The sequence below is a fragment of the Trachemys scripta genome, chromosome 17 (assembly GCF_013100865.1).
Source record: "Trachemys scripta elegans isolate TJP31775 chromosome 17, CAS_Tse_1.0, whole genome shotgun sequence".
Taxonomy (NCBI): Eukaryota; Metazoa; Chordata; order Testudines; family Emydidae; genus Trachemys; species Trachemys scripta.
The window spans coordinates 19,506,159-19,519,021 of record NC_048314.1 but is presented as its reverse complement, the minus strand read 5'-3'; the positions used below and the strand labels follow the sequence as shown (position 1 = coordinate 19,519,021).

The window sequence follows — 12,863 nt, the reverse complement described above, 5'->3', positions numbered from 1 at the left end:
TTTTTCCCGGACATGTCCGGCTTTTCGGCAATCAAACCCCCGTCCGGGGGGAATTGCCAAAAAGCCGAACATGTCCGGGAAAAATACCATCCGGGCACTTCCCCATCTGCGGCTGCTCTGCGAGTCCTCCCCTCTCAGACTTCGGCTCTGTTTAAGAGCCAAGCTGCCCGAGCCAGCTCTACCGGCTTTGGGCAGCCCCCCTTGCCTCCGGACCCCAGCCGCCGGAGCAGAGCAGCTGGAGCCGTGGAGGAGAAGTGCCCGGCTGGCGGCTGGGGTCCGGAGGCAAGGGGGCTGCCCGAAGCCGGTAGCGCTGGCTCGGGCAGCTTGGCTCTTAAACAGAGCCGAAGTCTGAGAGGGGAGGACTCGCAGAGCAGCCGCGGGAGGGGAAGTGCCTGGACGGTATTTTTCCCGGACATGTTCGGCTTTTTGGCAATTCCCCCCGGACAGGGGTTTGATTGCCGAAAAGCCGGACATGTCCGGGAAAAACTGGACAGATGGTAACCCTAGTCTGGTGGCACTCCTGGTAGCTATGCATCCGAAGAAGTGAGGTTTTTAACCCACGAAAGCTTATGCCCAAATAAATCTGTTAGTCTTTAAGGTGCCACCAGACTCCTTGTTGTTTTTGTAGATACAGACTAACACGGCTACCCCCCCGATCCTTGCATAATTTAACTTTGTAGCACATTTGGGGATACAGTTTGTATTAAAGATGCTATGCAAAATAAAGTCATATTGCACAGAATTGTATTTGTGAATCATTATAAAGAGCTGGAACACACCCCCACACCACTTTTAGATGAAATAATACAAGTTGCACACCTAAACTCATCCCTCCTTTTAGGAAACAAAGTGATTATTCCATCATTTTTAGAATCAAACATCACCATGACCTGGGTATTTGGATAATATTCATGCTAACTGGTAAAACTTCTAACTGTCGTGGGAAAAGCCTTGAAGAGCTGTTTTAAACAGCAGATGAGCTACAAAATTGTCTGCAGAAAGCCTACTAGCTGGTCTAAAACTACGGGTGGTGTCACAGTGAAGTGCAGTGCATACATTATTTTGTTATTTCCATTGCTTTTCAACCCTGAGAAACAAGTCAGGCTTCTTTTCTTTCTTTCTTTCTTTTTTTTTTTTTGCCTTCAAACATGCAGCACACTTTCTGAAAGCACCAAAAAAACAAAGCAAAACAAATAACCCCCACCATTCCTAGATTAAACATACCAACATGATTTAGGGGGGGAAAGTCTTTCCATAGGGGTATGAAGAAAATTGCCCATACTAAAAGAGAGTGTTAGGACATTTGATTTTTTTTCTAGGTATTTACACAGGTTTTAGTCTAAAAAATTTACAATGTATTTGAGTATTTATCACAGGGATGCTGTTGATATGCTTAGTCCTAAACTAAGATGTTGATGTCAGATGTTGTAAATTTACATTTTCTCTAAGTGTGACTAATCCAGAATTTACTAGTATAACATTTTTTCAGCCTCCGGAAACACTTGTTCCAAACATTTTAAGACAACCCTTCATTCCCTCTCCACCCCCACCAGACAAATATTACAAATCTCTTTGCCTAGTTATTTTTAATGAGCCCATCAGTGTTGTATCAGAGTCTGAAATATAGTGAACACTTAACCTTTACCAGTTTTAGATGAATGGAGTACTGGTGAAAAGTGCTGTATTGACAGTTTGGGGACTGTAATCCTCTGTTTAGTAGCAGAGCAGGTAAAGAATAGACAGTGCAGGCATACACATGTACTTTCTTCCTGACCTGGAGAAACCTCTATGGTCCCATCTAATTCTTGACCTCTCTACTGAGACTGCCAAGAAAGGCGCTAATTAATGCCATTTGAAGTGGTGGCTTTATTAATGGGGACATCTGTACACTGGGAATGGGACTGAGACTTGTCAAATTCATTGCACACAGGTCACCAGGCCGCTGTTAGATACAAGCAACTTAAAATCACAGCTGACCTAGAGGTGAAAGCCTCCATTATCTTATTACAAATCCTCCAGATTATCCAGTCCACATACAATGTATATCATGGTCAACGCAGGACTTCTGCATTTAGGATGCATGTATGAACAATGGTTATCTCTCCTTGCATCTGCATGCTGCATAAATGCTTCAGTGTAGTCTGCTCTTAAAATTGTGCATTAAGTAAGGTAAAGAGGAGGCTTTTCTACAACGATGGCCTGGTCCATTCTAACCAGAAAAAGGCCCCTACAGATGATTCCTGCTAGGATCAATTTATATGGAGCATTAAGTATAAGATAAAGTATATCTAGTAAGCTCCAGAGAAGATCCATGGCAACGAATAGGCCCTCAATATGTTTAAATATTTTAAACTTTGGGACACCAAGGATTAAAAAATGAGGCACTCAAAAAAAAAAAAAAAAAAAAAAAAAAGAATCTACCTGGAATTCTCTCCTTCCATTCTGGATTTTTAAAGTAAGATTTTTACATAGCTGTGTTGGAGATAAAGTTATATAAGGTTGTATTGTCAATCCAGGATCAATAGAGGTTCTTAAAGAACTGGAAAATAACACAAAAAAAATATATGCATCAGTAGGCAAAGTGGAACAGATCTGCATTATAATCACTTCTGCTTTAGGCATCTCTCTCTCTCTCTCTATATATATATATATATATTTTAAATTGCTTAAAACCTACATTAGCAGAATTTATGCACAGAGTTAAAAATCACAAATAATTACATTTTAAAATAAGACAGTGGATGATTTTAAAGTAAGTCATTTTCTTCTTTACTTACCTGCTAATATCTGAGTTTGTCTACTGCAGAGGAAATATGGAACAGTAAAAGGATAACACCAACCTCTAAAGGAAGTTTGGAGTCACTGTAACTACAGGACAGGCACTGCAGGGGCATGCCAGTGCACCTTCAACGGTCACCTGGAAGTGTCACAGGTAGGATCAAGAGGGTTAGTCTAGCTCCATACCTTTTCAATCATTGGCTTCTTTGATGAGTGCCAATAAGGCATTCCTCAGTACAAAGAAAGCAGAAGCTCAAACCATTTTGGCATTGTGCCTAAGACAACATTGCCTTGTACGAAGGGGTCAGGCAGATCTCTTTTGTGATCCCAAAGCAGGTTCTGGATGAAGCTTAAATCCACATAAATTCACAGAGTCACTGACTCAGTTAATGTAATGCTACTATTCCTTAACTGGGCAGCCTTTATTCTATTAGTTTAATATTGATTGTTTATTGTTCTAAGGACTCAGGCTTTATTTGCTTGACTTAGCGAATGGTTGATGAGAATGGTGTCCAGAATGAAGCTGTTGCAAACACAGCATGGGAAGAAGCCTGACAACAGCCTGCATATGGCTGTGGTGCCAACACTGAAGGTGATGTGTAGTGTTTCGAATAAAGTGCCCTGTGGACAGTTTGCTTCTCTGACTAGTGAGCAATTCTAAGGGGATGAAGTTTGAAAAATTCAGGAGAAGCATCAAAGCAATCTAGGGAGGTATCCGTAAGGCCCACATTATGACAGAAACATCAGGGAAGACTGGTCGGGTCACATACCAAAATGCAACCTCAGGTCACAATAGACAAGCTTCTGCCATGTGCAGAATATCTTTAATCCCCAACCACCCTCCTCCCAATATAGTCTCAAACCCCAGCCATCCACACCCCAGTGTAAGCAGGAAACCATTCGCTGCCTCCTCTCCCAGTGCAGGCAGACAACCACCCACACTGCCTCCAATCCTCAGCACTGGTCCTGGGTGCTGTAAAGAGTGTATACTGGTCCTGGATACTGGAGAAGTGGTGCTGGGTAAGAGTGAGTGCTGATCCTAGAAGGTGGGGGTTAGTGGTGCCCAAGTACCTTAGTGAAGTCTCTACAAATGCTTTCCATCTCCAATCCCACTATCTCCTGCTGACCTCTGCCTACCTCCCAAGAGAGCAAAAATAATGCTCCTGCATAGCAGTCTTCAGAAGCTGCTACGGCAAACTGAGGAAAGATCCCACTCCTTGTCCACAAGCTTAGGGGAAGAAAAGTGCCGACTATTACTTCCCTTGCAGGGCTGGAGCATCTGGCAACCCAGCTCTCAGTGCAATTGGGAGCCATTCTAGATTGACAGACCCCTTTTTTCACATCACTCATGAAATTCTACAAACTACATTCTAGTCGCACTTCTTCTTATAGCTTCGTAGGTTCTCCTCTGGCTCTCTTTATTGTTACTAGGAATATCTACATAGAACCCAGATCTTTTAAAATCTGTTCCTGCTTCTTCTTCCCACTGGAAACCAGACTCCTGGTGTCATAGCCACAGAATTATGATTTCAGATAAGATGTGTACAGAAGTGGGAGAAGAAAATAAGCAGCAGGAGCAGATGAATGTTTAGGGCCTCTGATCTTGCTCCCAATTAAGTCAATGGGAGTTTTGCCATGGTCTTCAAGGGAAGCAGGAGTAAATCTTTTTTTTTTAATCCAGCTGACCCTAGTCACAAAAACTGCTGGCAGCAGTTCTTGACAACTTTGTATTTAAAAAAAAAAAAATGGGCAGGGAAAGAAAGATTTCATTTTGAATCAGTCTTTCGACTCAGGATGTCGATACAAACCACTTGAAATCTTGCTGGTTTCATGGTTCATGATCAGAACCCAATTTATTAAATGTTATAAACTTATGAATTCACACCATTTCTTATATACAAATCAAGCTTTTCAATTTTTAAAAAAGTGCTCTTTAAAAATTAGATTAGTTTAAAGCACAAGTTACAAGGAACTGCATCTTAACTGAAAGTGAATTAGTACATCAAGAAAGGTTTCAACCACATGCACATCAATTGGGGCATGAGACACTTTTGAAATCTTAATGTTGGTTTACTGAAATTTTAATTGAGGAAACACTCAGCCTAGTTTATACAGACAGGGTATATAATGCTTCCATCATTAAAAACAATTACAGCTTAATCTTATTAAAGCAATATATTTGGAAAACTGCTATTTTAAAATACTAGCTTGCATCCCAATTTCAAACTAAAGACCCCAATCCTGCAATCAGATTCAGGCAGGCAGAACCTTATGCCTGTGCAGACTGATTGCAGGTTTGGGGGCTTAGAATAAAACTTTTTTTCCAGGTGTACTATTACTAAATTAAAATTTGCAGTGACCTGATGTAAATATTTAATCTAAAAATCAAACGTGGTCAGGCAATAAGATGCCAGACAACCACTATTAAAATATTTTTAAGTGTAACTGCACAAGAGTATAAAGCACACAAAAGATGTCTAGACATAAAGGTCATTGTTTCTTTTTTTATAACAACATTACTAGTACTACACTATTCTATACCATAGCCTGTCAATTCTCTGCAAGATCAGAGCACATAGGGGGATGAAATGCAATACTGGATGCATTCTTGACGGCTTTTGCTCTATTCTGGGAAATTAAGGCCAGCCTCAGGCAGGCTGTTGAAATAAGAAATAGATGGGTGGTAGATAGAGATTTGGAAGAGGTTAGCCGTTTAAAAAGACCAGATTATTACAGAAATGCCAAATCAAACCGCTGATATAAAAGATACAGACTGACTTGAAGGGCTTCACTACACACAAACTGAAACTGAAATAACTTTAAATCAGTTTTAATTCACATATTTTAGTTATTTCAGTGCAAGTCTCTGTGTGGGGATGCTCTTATTCCAACATCAGTGTCCCATTTAAAAAAACAACCTGATTTTTACTCTGGATGGAATGGGGGTGTGAGGGGTGAATGGAGTAGGGACACCGAAAATACCCTAGGATCTCACTCAAACAAAATATTTGCCAGTCAAAGCTTTTAAGGAAGTGTTTACTGTAGCAAGCCTAAGTTTGCTCTATTGCACAAAACAGTAGAAAGGGATCAAATTTTTGCAGAGATGCATTTTATAAAAACCACTGTTAAAAACTAGACACAAGACACTCCAATGCAACATAAAGTTAATTTTGAAGGCCAAAACTCGTCATGTAATTGTAGGGCATCAAAATGAGATTAAAGAATGCCTATGGAATTATTTTGGCCTTGGATACTTCAGCAGCATGTAGATCTAGTGCAATCCACTGAAATAATGTTGTTTGAATGAACATATAGAAGCAAAAAGCCGCTTCACTTTACTGAACTGCAATTGTGCTTTGAAGCATCTGCTTACAGGAGGTTATCTGAATGTTCGGCAGATAAAAAGGACTCAGCAGTCCCAGAGTTGAAGCAGGAAGCCCTTAAAAGACTGCTCCACACCATGTTCCTGAACTTGCAATTGAATCTATAGGGACAGACCCCTGCATCTGCATGGAGCTCCATTGACTTCAGTGGCCCTGTGTTAGTTACAGTAGTCCAGCAGAGCAGGTCTAATTTCAAGATGGAGACCCAAGTGGCTACATGAGGCTGTTCTAAAATAGTTCCAATTCCATGAAATGTCAGAGAATGTGCTTCAATATCTGTAATATTCCTAATCAGCTGCTGTTGTTTTCTAAGATCTCTTAGCAACTGGCCAATACATTGTGGACACAAATGGGTTCACTTTCAATATATGTATGTTTTGATGCACCATGTAATTTAAAGCATAATTAGCCATGCTATCTTCTTATCTATGACGATTACATGTTAAATACAGCATCCTGTAGTAATGCATGCCCTAAAAATCATTATAAAAATATTTTCTTAAAGCACTTTAAATAATTTACAAAATTCTACAAAAAAAATTAAACATTTATCCATGATACACCCGTTAAATAGGATTTTTCACATTAGTGTACACATGATATATATCAGTATCTTCCATCTTTTTCCGTTTACTCTCACGTTTTATTGAGATATTTACAATGATAATTATTTTCTAAAGACTGAATATTGTTATAAAAAAAGTACTTACAAATCTGACACCTCGCTTTTCACCAGGGAACTTGTGCATTCCTCTACAGCTAGGTCACTAAATTCTGCTGAACTTCTGTCTAAAGTTTCCTGAACATGGTCCTCTTTACAATCAGCTTCCCTACTTTGCTGGGCTAACATTTTCCCTTCCAAACTAGAGTTGGGTACATTAATTTCTTCCTGCCTGCTGTTGTCTTGCTGGCTCTCTCCTTCCTCTTCCTTAGTGTACATGTTTTGGCTCTCAAAAATAAATGTTCCTACGCTAACTCTGTCACCATTTACTGCTGCCATGATGGGTTCCTGCAATTGGGGATCTGGATTGGAATCTGAGCTGCAAGACATCTGTTTGTCTCCCAAAGTGTTATCCTTTCTGTAATCATCTGCTTCAGTCTTACCATGCAAAGGAGCAGCCTCCAGTTTTTCACAGGTTTCTGCTATACGGAGACTTGTCTCCTCTATTATGAGGCTCTGAGTAAAATTTGCTTCTTTTATTCCTGTCTTTCCCTCTCCACCAAGGTCCCCATTTTGCACCAAGGCTCCACTTTTCTGTTCAAGTGCACAAACATTCGGGAGAGCTACCTCAGTCCTTAATGTGCTGCTATGGGGAAGTGAAAGTTCTACATTTTGCCTTTTGTTTAAAAGCACAGATTTCTTTCTATCGCGAGCATACTTTAGACCAGCTATAAATTTGCTTGAAATTTTTAACTGAAAGGTGCTATTTCTTTTGGAATTAGACTTAGCATTAAAGTATTTTTGCAATGTACACCCATCACCTTTGCTGTGTGTAGATGAAAGGCTTTTCTGCTTAGGCTCGATAGTACTCTTTTTACTTAATGAATTTCCTTTTACAGACAAAGCACCAGCAGCTAAACCTTTAGTCCATACTGTCCCTTGCTCAGCCTTCAACTCTAGAGTAGTATGGAGGTACACGTTCTCTGCGTAGGATGCACTTTTCCCACCATCATGCATTATTGCACTTCCTCCTACAGTTCTCCGAGAGCTTTTCAATTCATCTGTTTGATGAGATCCCTTTTTAGTTTGTTTACTCTGACCTGATAACATGTTAGTCTCATTTTCGATTAGCTGAGGCTTTGCTTTTCCTTTATTTGCACGTGGTTTGGTAACGCGCAATGAGTCAGCAGTTAAGTTATCCCTCCGTATTTCCATACTGCTTGCAGAGTCTTTGGCCTTTTCTGCCAAAAATTTCCTAATTTCTTGTTCGATGCTGTCGTCGCTATCCACAGAGCTGCTGTCATCTGTTGCTGAAGTAGCAGTCAAAGAACATCTTTTATTTTTCGCTGCCTCCAGGTTATTCTCGTTGCAAACTGGTTTAGGTTTACATTCTTTTTTAAACTGCAACGCAAACGGTAAGTCCTTTATGCTTTCCGTTCTTCCCTTTGAGAGCCTGCCATTTATATTGTTCTGGGGGCTTCTAACTGTATTTTCCTTAGTATCTTTACGTGATTTTGAGAGGCAGCTTTTTAGCAGAATAGAACTTTTGCATTTCCAGTCCTTTTGCTGGAGGCTACTGAGTTCATCCAAAAGCTGGGTTTCAGTGTCACCAAATCTGACTTTCTTCTTGCATTGGATTTTTTGGTCTTTGGACTTTTTCTTTAGTTTCCTCTTGGACCTTAAGAGGTCTTTGATAGCGCTATCAAGATCTTCATCGCTGTCCAGAGAACTGCTCTTGTCATCTATACCATCTCTCTCTTGAGCCTGGACTGTATTTTTTATCAGTTCTCTTGTGTTACTCTGAACCTGCATCAAGCTGTTTGCGAAGTCTAAAGCTACGGGCTTGTCAACAAGCCCAGTAAATTCTGTAGAGATCTGCTGCTGACTTGTTTCTTTGTTACCAGACCTTCCAGCTTCACAAGCTTTTCTATGACAGCTCAGGCCACTCCCATCTTGCAAAACTGGCATTTTGGCGCTATTACCATAACCCACATGGGTACACCCCATCTCCATCCCTTCTGTTTTATTGTCTATGCTCTGTTTTGCTACTTTGCTTTCTCCTTTAAGTCTCCTTTTACGACTCAACGATAAATTCAGTGTTTTGGGGAGGGAAGGTTCAACGCCACCAGTTACACTGTTACGCTCAGAAGACAAAGGCCTCTGCACAGAGTGGGACAAATTGTCAGGTTTTGTTACAAGCCTTTCTGACTGTGCCTTGAGAGCCAAAAAAGCCCTGATTTCTTGCTCTATGCTATCATCGCTATCCACAGGGCTGCTGTCACTTTCACAATGGGAGGAAGGCATGCTTTGGGGATAGAAGAAAGGGTTTGCTGCAAATGATTTGTCCTCACTTCCCATTTGGGGTGGCATGATTGTTTTGGAAATGTCAAGGATGGCTTCCGCACACATCAGTTCTGCAGATGTGTCTGCCCTGCAAGAAGCCTGCAACGTGAGCTCGCATTTGGCAATTTTGTTTACTGGAGATGCACAACTTCTGGCTTTTTTCAACGGCTTAAACAGTTTGTTAAATTCATTGCCAGTGCCTTTAAATTGTGTAGATTTTGTACTCATCTCTCTCCTTTTGCTGCTTAAGGATTTTTTATGGTCTTCTGCCGATGCACATTTTGTTGAGCTAATTGTTAGGCTTGCCGAAATGTCTGCCACACCTTTTTGCAAGTCTGTTGTAGGGTTTGCCTCTTTCTTGATTTTCTCCAGCTGATAAAGCTGAATGGCTTCTTCGATACCATCATCGCTACTTGAATCAGATAAGTGTGTGCTTTCAATTATTTGTTCCCCTTCGGTTTTGCAGAAATTTCTCTTGCTTTCACCTTCTTTATTTTGCTCAACAACCCAGGGTTGGCTAGTAGCAGTCATTTTAAAATGTGCCTGGTTTCCTCTACTGAAGTCACTAGGCTCTTCACTGATTTTAGACTTCAAACATTTAGATTGTACATTGGTCTTCCTTAGTTTGGGCTGGTGCCTTAAGAGGAGTGCTTTGCATCCTTGCTTTAAAGTACTGCGATTTGCTTTGTTAGCTGATTCTTTGTTACATTTAAACATGGATTTCACTTGAGTTTCTCTCTGTTCTAGGTTTTTATCCTCCACAATTACACACTTATTAGTTTCTTGCTGTTTCTTTTCATTCAAGAACTGTACAATTTCAGCATGTATGCTCTGTTCAAAAGAGTCATCACTACTGATGCTCAGAGGTGAAGCAGACCGTAGCTTTTCACAAATTCCCACGTGGTCAGAAATGAAGCCTTCAGTCACCATTTCAGCTTTAAATTTCATAGGGAGTAGATTTCTAGTCACCTTGTTCTCTGAGAGTTCCCTTTTGACCCTCTTGTCTCCATCTGTTCTATCTGAACACTCTGCATTGCTTGGCAACGGCTGGATATTCTTGCTTTTCTTTTTCAAGTACTCTTGAATGGCTTCCTCTATGTCTCGATCAACAGAATCGTCACTATCCGACTCCAACAGGAGGGTCCCAAACTCCGAACTGTCTTCCACTTCTGTGCCATCAGAATCAGCAGGGCAACCTCGCTTGGAATATTTAGTGTGCTGTTGTGTAGATGTAAGTCTGTTACCCCTTTTTTCTCCCTTTCGTTTTTTCTGTGTAATACAGTCATAATCATTGTTCATACCCAGGGAAGACTCTTGACTTTGCAGGTTGTTTATGATCATCTGAACTTTTGCACTTACAGATGCTCTAGTAACATCCTCTTCAGATTCAGAGAAGCAAACAGGGTATCTACAGCTCCTTGATTGTCCAAAGGACTCCCATTTTGTCTGCAGAGCTATCAAAGGAGAGGCATTCATAAGAAACATTCTAGCAGGCAATGAAGAAGTCCGCAAAAGAACTGTTTTTCAGGTTGGTCTCTCGTCCATCCTAAGGGAAAAGAAAAAAACACTTTAACACCATTTTAAAAGCAGCCCGGGTCATTGTTCAAATCCCACCAGTCTAGGCAGAGTCACCCCGATCTGCCTTACATGATTTCCCATCCCGCAAAGTCCAACGGAGCTAATGCTTTTGCTGCTCCTTCATCCTTTGGCTCCCTGCCACAATGTTCTGGTATAAAACATTCTCACTCAAGCCTTTGGCTCTAAATATCGATTCTTGATCCCCCCCCCGGTGATAATTAGTTTTAGAGCATTGCTCTTGTTGTATAATTTAATTTTTAAGGGTATTGATTAAGAATGTTCTTCCATTTGGTTGGTGCCCAGAGCAATCTGACACATGCCATTATAAATTCTCTCTATAGTCAAGCAAAAAAAAAAAAAAAAAAAAAAGTTAAGGGTTTACCCCTAGTATGCACATTCTAATAAAATACAAGTATCTTTGACCTTTCACGTGTCAAGCAATGTGGTGTAATTTACAGTATACTTCATAAAAAACCCCAAAAGCTTTCAAGCCCTGGTGGTAAGTTAAACAATCATGTTATGAGAGAAATGAATTAAGAGTGAGAGAGAATCAGAACACTGGGCTGGTTACCCCTGAGTAATGCATTCAATACGTTTAAGTTTTTGGCTCTGTATACATCACTATTTTTTCCCTATTAACCTCTTTCTTTCCAGAATAGCGGATGTCTTCATTATCTGAACATGGGATTGTTGGCATACTGAAAAATCACAGCTATCCACAGGGGATTGGGTTTAACTTTTGTGTCATGTTATCCACCCATAATGTCAGTGGGCCACTGCCAATCATTTAATAGCGGCTGCCGGAACTTAATTGCACACCACTAAATTAAAGCAATAGACTACCTATAATAAAACCACATTCATCATCTTTATGCACAAAGAATCTCAAAGTAATTTACACAGTGTATACACAGCTATCAAGTCACTGAGTCTTGAAATGCAGCCACTTCTAAGGAGTTACGTAGCAGCTATTTAATGTTAGACAGTAATGTACCACAGTAATTTAAGACAGCAAGTGAGGGATACTGCACCCAAATACAAGCACAGACATTTTAGGAGGTAGAATTTAGTTATCCAAGAGGAGTTTGGCCAGGGCATTAAAGTTAGCATCCTGACTCTTGCTGGTTGGGTGTAGACCTGAAGAGGACACAGTTCTCTTCAGAGCTGTGCCACTGACTTGCCACACAATTGCTGTAAATGGACACAGTGATAGCAACCTACCTCGGCTAAAGGATTTGAGAACAGCCGCTGAAGAGTCTGATCACTGCAAAGTAGATGGCCCACAAACAGTGTCACGGTACCTTCAGTGCCCAAGAATGGCCAGGCACACTGAGTTTCGCCTTCCTGAAGGAGATGCCCTTATCAGGAGACATCAAAGCACTGGTCTTCCTCAGCCCCACCTCACACTGGCCTCTGCCTATCCCTCCCGCCCCCCAGGGACCCCAACCCAGAAACACTCCTAACCAGCCCTTGGCTTCTCTGCTCAAACATCACCACCTCCACCCTCCTGGGCTGCAACCTCCAATCCCTTCCAGACACACTCTAGGCTGCCATCCCTAGGGACCCCTTCCCCCAGCCCAGCCTCAGGGACCCCAGCCTGTCACCCCCAGGGAGCCCTCGACCCCCAGCCCTGCACACCCAGGGATGCCACCTCCAGGGACCCCAGCCCGTCACCCCAGGTACCTGCCTTGTCACTCCCTGGGATCTCAGCATGTCCCCGCCAGAGAGCCCTCCTCCCGGGTTCCCAGCCTGTGACCCACTCAGCGAGCCCCCCATATCCTAGCCCTGAACCCCCAAGGACCCCGCCCCCCATATCCTAGCCCTGTACCCCCGAGGACCCCGCTCCCGGGATCCCAGCCCGTCACCCCCAGGGAGCCCTCGACCCCAGCCCTGCACACCCCAGGGCCCCCGCCCCATCACCCCAGGGCCCCTGCCTTGTCCCCGCCAGGGAGCCCCCCCGTACCCCCAGTGACCCCGCTCTGCGATCCCAGCCCCTCCCGCCAGGAGCCCGGGCCTTAATCGTCCCCGAGACCCCGGCCCCGCAACCGCCCTTGGCCTCGCCCCGCCGCCCAGAGCGCCCCCCCCCCCCCCCCCCCCCCCCCCCCCCCCCCGCCCCCCCC

General features: G+C 42.5%; 1 protein-coding gene across 2 annotated transcripts in view; it reads right to left on the bottom strand.

The window, feature by feature from the left end:
• The window catches only part of PPP1R26 (protein phosphatase 1 regulatory subunit 26), an 18,609-nt gene extending 6,435 nt beyond the window's left edge, over positions 1-12,174 (bottom strand). Inside the window, exons 1-3 of one of the 2 annotated variants that reach the window (XM_034793792.1) lie at positions 11,965-12,174; positions 6,872-10,711; positions 2,422-2,539 (exon numbers count right to left, since the gene is read on the bottom strand). In XM_034793792.1, coding sequence (XP_034649683.1) covers positions 2,422-2,539; positions 6,872-10,650 — 3,897 coding nt within the window. In that variant the 5' untranslated portion in view covers positions 10,651-10,711; positions 11,965-12,174. The remainder of the gene's footprint in view (positions 1-2,421; positions 2,540-6,871; positions 10,712-11,964) is intronic. The other variant, XM_034793793.1, reaches the window with a different exon arrangement.
• Positions 12,175-12,863: the final 689 nt, after the last annotated feature.